This window comes from Peromyscus leucopus, chromosome 7 (genome assembly GCF_004664715.2).
Source record: "Peromyscus leucopus breed LL Stock chromosome 7, UCI_PerLeu_2.1, whole genome shotgun sequence".
NCBI classification, from domain to species: domain Eukaryota; kingdom Metazoa; phylum Chordata; class Mammalia; order Rodentia; family Cricetidae; genus Peromyscus; species Peromyscus leucopus.
In genome coordinates, this window is record NC_051069.1 from 36,333,154 (window position 1) to 36,339,153 (window position 6,000).

The following is a 6,000-nucleotide window of genomic DNA, read 5'->3' on the forward strand; positions in this document are numbered from 1 at the left end:
CTTTGGAGGCCATTGCTGACCCCAGCTCTGAGAAAGCCTGCCTTCCTGAGGGATCAAGTGAGAAGCAGGGGAAAAAGCCTTGCAATCAATACTGAATTGACTCCAGAAACTCCCCTGGTCTCCGTTTCGACAATGAGCTAGGGAGCCTAAGGCGCTGGGGAGACTCTGTGTATACTCCAGGCCCACTGCCCTCAAGAACAAACACAGCCTTTCCCGCAGTTCGGGCTCCCAAGCCCTGGGCTGTGGCCATGTCTTGATGAACTCCAGGACACCCTGGGCACCACAAGCCTACAACTCCTCATTCTTTCATTTCAGCACCCCTACCCCACAGAAGACGAGAAGAGGCAGATTGCGGCCCAGACAAACCTCACCCTCCTGCAAGTAAACAACTGGTGAGTTGGGCATCGTCTGCCCACGGGCTCTCAGATCCAGGGGCACGTGCTTGGCAGGGGAATGCAGAGCAGGGAGAACAGAATGCCCACACCTACCTCAGCCTCAGCTCCACTACCAGGCCAGTCCTCTTCCCCTGCGGGCTAGATAGAGGGACTCTGAGTCAGCCCGTCCTGGGCTTCAACTGCAGCTTCTCAGCGCCCTCTGCTGGGAAATTGGGCCAAACACATCCCTAGAAACTTCCTGACTTGAGAAAAACCAACAGTGCCAGAGAATCTGGGCTCATGCCTAGCCCAGTGGAGACAGACCGGAGGGTCTTGCATCTGGTACCAAAGGTGGATATCTGGTCTACCCGACTCCATGTGCGCTGAAACCAAAGTATTTTACAAAGTAAGCTGGGAAGGAGGAGGGGGAGATGCTTTCCTGAGCCCACAGACAGGGATGTCAGTGTTCTTGTCTGCTTCTGGACAGGACGGACAGATGTACTAGACCCTAAAGCTGGGCCCCTGTTGTAGTCCAAGACAGAAGTCAGTGACTGTGACCACAGCCCTTCCCTTCTCTGTTCAAATCTGGTGGATCTTGAGTAGGAATTTCTGACACCTCCTTCTGCTGTCTTCCCATGCTGCCTGTGGTCACCGAGCCCTGGGTAATTCCTCAGCCATAGAGGGCCTTTACCCCTAAACTGGCACACCTTTCTGCTGACCCCTGGGGGCAGCTTAGCCTTCGTATCTTCCCCACCCCCACCCCGCCCATGGGACCCAGATGGCGACTAACCAGACCTTCACCATCACCCTGGGCAGGTTCATCAATGCTCGGAGGCGCATCCTGCAGCCCATGCTTGATGCCAGCAACCCAGATCCTGCTCCCAAAGCCAAGAAAATCAAGTCTCAGCACCGGCCCACCCAAAGATTCTGGCCCAATTCCATTGCTGCTGGGGTCCTGCAGCAGCAGGGTGGCACCCCAGGGACAAACCCTGATGGTAAGACCAGGACTGGGGAAGCCGTAGGTTGGGGCTAGTGGGGCTCCTGGAAAGCAAAGATTCAAGGGCCGAATGTCTCCTTACACAGCCAGGACTCCTGCCATTAATTCCTCACAGCGTTTGCCCCTGCTTTTTATAAATCCTACTATAAGAAGGGGTGTTTTATACACATTTTTGTTTTTGCTATTGCTGTTGTTTGTGATTTGTTCTGTTTGAGACAGAATCTCACGTAGTCTGGCCTCAAAGATACTATATAGCCAAGGCTATGCTTGTATTTCTGATCCTCCTGCCTCTGCCTTCTTAGTGCTAGGATTTCAAGTATGAGCCAAAAGAACTCTCAGCTCCTGTATAAATTTGAACAAGCCTAAAGCAACTTCACAAAGAAGTGGGAGCTGATGGTCCTTGGAGCCAGTGTCTGCTCAGCAGAGCCCCCTCCTCACTCATATTCCTGGGTTGCTCAGGGAAGTCAATATCTGCCTAGTTCTCCAAGGCCAAGGCATCTATAAATACCAAGGCAGGCATCTGGCTTGTGAACAGAGGCCAAGAGAAGCTTTGTTCTCCCAGATTCCCCACCACACCCTCCGTACATGCTCTTCACATTGCTGGTTTCCTAGTGAACAATGAATAATTTAATCAGCGAGACGTTTCTGAAGCTGGCACGTGAAGACCTCTGTGTGGGCAGGAGGGTGGAGACACCCGTGTACGTGCATATCTTCATGCGTATGGCTGTACACTGGTTCCTATGTGGTGGGTCACCATCTGTTGAGGCAGAACAGGAATAAAGAGAGGTTGTGCTGGACATGCTTGCAGAAACGCCCAGCGCTGTCAGGACTGACGCAGTGTCTTGAATCCATGACTTAACTGTCTGAGACTCAGTTTCCTCCTCTGCCGAGTGGGGAGTCAGTCAGAGGGCTCCTGAGATGATGCAGGAGAATCGGAAGAACGGAGAGATGGGAATCTCTGCACCAGTGAATTGTCTCACTAAGTGTTTGGACAAACAAGGGGCCCACCGTCCCATGAGCCAGCCCATCCACCCTGTCCATCACTAAGGTTGCTGGGCCTGACCAACAGCCCCTGTGGATCCTAACCTTTGTCCTCTCCCATGCAGGTTCCATCAACTTGGACAACCTGCAGTCCCTGTCCTCCGATAATGCCACCATGGCCATGCAGCAGGCCATGATGGCTGCACATGATGACTCGTTGGATGGAACGGAAGAAGAGGACGAAGATGATATGGAAGAGGAAGAAGAGGAGGAGGAGGAGCTAGAGGAGGAGGCAGATGAGCTGCAGACAACGAATGTCAGCGACCTGGGCTTGGAACACAGTGACTCCCTGGAGTAGGTCAGGCAGCCCCGATGGCACTGGTCACCGAGCAGGAAAGGAGTGTCATCAGGAGGGGTCAGGGTGGGAGGGAGGGGACACGGGCAGGCAGCACCAAGAAAGTTGGGCCCTAGCTTCCCCAAATCATAGCTTGAAGAAACGCAGAGGCGACACCCTGTTCCTTTCCAACCACCAAGCTTCAGTGAAAACCTAGTTCCAGACCCTTGGACTGCAGAGCACTCCATTGCTGGGGCCAGTCAAACAGCCTGTGAAGAAAGGCAGAGTGAGAGCTGGACTCACCCAATACCTGAAGACAGATGACACCATGGCCCCACGTGGAAAAGGACTTGGGTAGTTTACAAGCCCGGCCCTGTGAGGCGGACAGGCGCTGTTTGCAGAGCGGACCTTTGCCAAGGGGCAGACCTGGGAGGGAAGGATGAGACAGAGGGGGCTCACGTTTCCCCACGGGAGAATCTGAGCTCCCTCGAAAGACACTCCAGGACAGGAGGGGGTCCACACGCATAACTGGTGGCCAGAGGAGGGGGGCCTGAGGCGACACCGTACCCTGCAGAGCCGAGCGGGACACAGACTGAACAGGGCTCCAGCTTACCCACCAGGACCCTGTCTCTTAGCACAGCAGCCGTGGACTGAGGAGAGGGGGATGGAAGCCAAACGAGACTCCTTCTTCCTCTCTTGGAAATATATTGTCGGTGGGTCCAACCTGAAGAGGCTAAAGAGCAGCTCTCCATCCGGGTCAGCTCTAGGACCAAGCAGGCGGCAGAACCTGGATCAGGAGCCATATTAAGATGACTTTGGGGAACACATCTGTCCCTAGGTGATCACATCACAGCTCCTGTAATAAGAGGACCTTGGTGTCTTACCCTAGATGCTCCCATCCTCAAATGGAGTTCTCCAGATACCCCAGCCCCTCTGTAAACCTTTAGCGAGGGGGGGGGCAGGGGTTCTTCCCACTCCACAGGTCCCCATGGTATCCCTCTGCTCCCAGGCTGGTACCACCAGCCTCTAGCCTCCTTCTTCATGCTATCCTCCAGAGAAGGCAGAAGACACACCGGAAAGAGGCGTTATCCCAATGGGAAGGCAGGGTCTGAGGAAGGTGCTGCTGTTCTTGCCTTCAGTACCCGACCTGGCAGGGGAATGGCGGACCAGTTGATCTGCACACGCCAGTGGGCCCAACACTGAGGAACTGGGGGCTCCTGGGAGGAGGCTTCCTACCATCTGCCCTCACACACACCCTCCAAGCCCCACCTTGGAGGGCCCATGATTGGCACCCGCTCCTCCTGTCCCCTCCTATTCTACGGCTGTGAATGGCAGGACTAATCACGTGTGTGTTTTCCATTGGGTTTAATGTGATGGATGTGCAGTTTCATTTGTAAATGTGCATTAGCCATCTCCTTCAGTGGTCGGATGTGAGTGGCTATCTGGCTCAACCAGAGGGGACCCTTGGGATCTTCTGGGACTTCCCCTCTTCTACCTGGTTGGATGGAGCAAAAGGATAGTCACTTTTCTGAGGTCTCCCGGAAATGAATGTATTTCTCCCCCAAAAGAGCTGATATTTAATGTTTTACTAGGGATTTTTGAGAAACAAATAACCTTATTTATAATCTGGGTGATCCAATCATTTTTTTACTCCCTTTTGATGTCATACTTAGAGGAAAGGCAAGCTTTTTTGGCGTGAGACTTTTGCAACACGCAGTGGATAAAACGTATTTCCTCTTCTAGTTCATTTTTCTTGTTAAAATACATACATCCACACATAACTTCCTCCACTCAGCACCGTGACAAGCACCCTACTCAGCACGGACATGTGTGCATATGTGCACATGGATACACATGCCTACATCTCTTCCTCCCAGCCCCTTCCACCCGCCTAATGTTATGCAACCTCCTTCCAGTGTATCCACCAAACCAGTACTGAATGTGGCCGCAAAGTTTTCAGTAAACCTTATCACCTACCGAAATGCTGGTGCACAATTCTCTCTTCCTATCTACCTTAGCGGTCCCTTATGCCTTCAGTGGGACCCTGGGCCAGACAGGATCTGGAGGCCCAGAATCTACTCCCATTGAACTGATCTCCCTCAGAAAGAGACAAGGGGTGACCTCTGTTAGCCTGTCTGGAGAGGAAGATGGTCCACTTTGGCACTCCAGCTCTAAATCAGAGCCTAGAGAGGACAGAAGATGCTCTGTACTGCCCTCTCCCAACAGTCCTCTGCACTGCAGAGGAGACCTCTGTATTTCCCATTGTTGCCCCAGGACTTTATCCTCCAATTTGGTGTAGCCATGGCCTACACGTCACTCTCATCTACCCACCTTCCTTTGTTCATAGGTGGAAAGTCCTGGAGCATGGAAAGAGATGAATCGTGGGCTGCAGCTTAACCCTGGTACTATGTCCAGGGCAGGGTCTGACCCCTAATCCCAGGAGTCATCTCTGCATTCCCTACAGCCAGGCCAAGGATGCAGAAGGGGTCAGAAAAGTCAAAAGATTCAAAAGACGATAACAAACACATTACCACCTCACCTCCCCAAATTGGAAAGACAGAGAACCAGACATCATAGACCATATAAGTTATCCTAACCCTCTGGAGTTGGAGGCAGGGGGATTAGAAGTTCAAGGCCATCCTTGGTTACATACTCAGAGGATAGCCTGGAATACATGAGACTTGTCTCAAAAAATAAAATGTAAGTAAAAAGAGAATTGGGGGAGATTTCATTATGAAGTTTCCAAGGAACACACACACACACACACACACACACACACACACACTCAAACGAACTGAAGAGAAGGCTCAGCAGTTAAGAACACCTGCTGTTCTTGCAGGGAGGACCTACACTCAGGTCTTAGCACCCATCTCAGACAGCTCACAACTGCCTGTAACTCCAGTCAGGACACCTTTCTCTGACATCTGCAGATACCAGACAGGCACACTGTGCACTAACATGCATGTGGGCACTCACACACACAAACGAAATAAGAAATCTTTAATATATGTATACACACAGCATATATATTGCCAGGGAAAAATTCCATGACCAGATTAGCTGTATACTCTTAGCTAAAAATAAATACCAAGGCCGGGCGGTGGTGGCGCACGCCTTTAATCCCAGCCCTTGGGAGGCAGAGCCAGGCGGATCTCTGTGAGTTCGAGGCCAGCCTGGGCTACCAAGTGAGTTCCAGGAAAGGCGCAAAGCTACATAGAGAAACCCTGTCTCGAAAAACCAAAAAAAAAAAAATAATAAATAAATAAATAAATAAATAAATAAATAAATAAATAAATACCAGCCAAATTAACCCA

At 51.6% G+C, this 6,000-nt stretch overlaps 1 protein-coding gene across 4 annotated transcripts in view; it reads left to right on the forward strand.

Moving 5' to 3' along the window:
* Positions 1–4,668, forward strand: part of Pknox2 (PBX/knotted 1 homeobox 2) — a 273,098-nt gene extending 268,430 nt beyond the window's left edge. For all 4 annotated transcript variants that reach the window (XM_037207622.1, XM_028858447.2, XM_037207621.1 and 1 more), the window contains 3 exons: positions 316–392; positions 1,191–1,369; positions 2,478–4,668. In XM_037207622.1, the coding sequence (XP_037063517.1) occupies positions 316–392; positions 1,191–1,369; positions 2,478–2,710 (489 nt within the window). In that variant the 3' untranslated portion in view covers positions 2,711–4,668. The remainder of the gene's footprint in view (positions 1–315; positions 393–1,190; positions 1,370–2,477) is intronic.
* Positions 4,669–6,000: the final 1,332 nt, after the last annotated feature.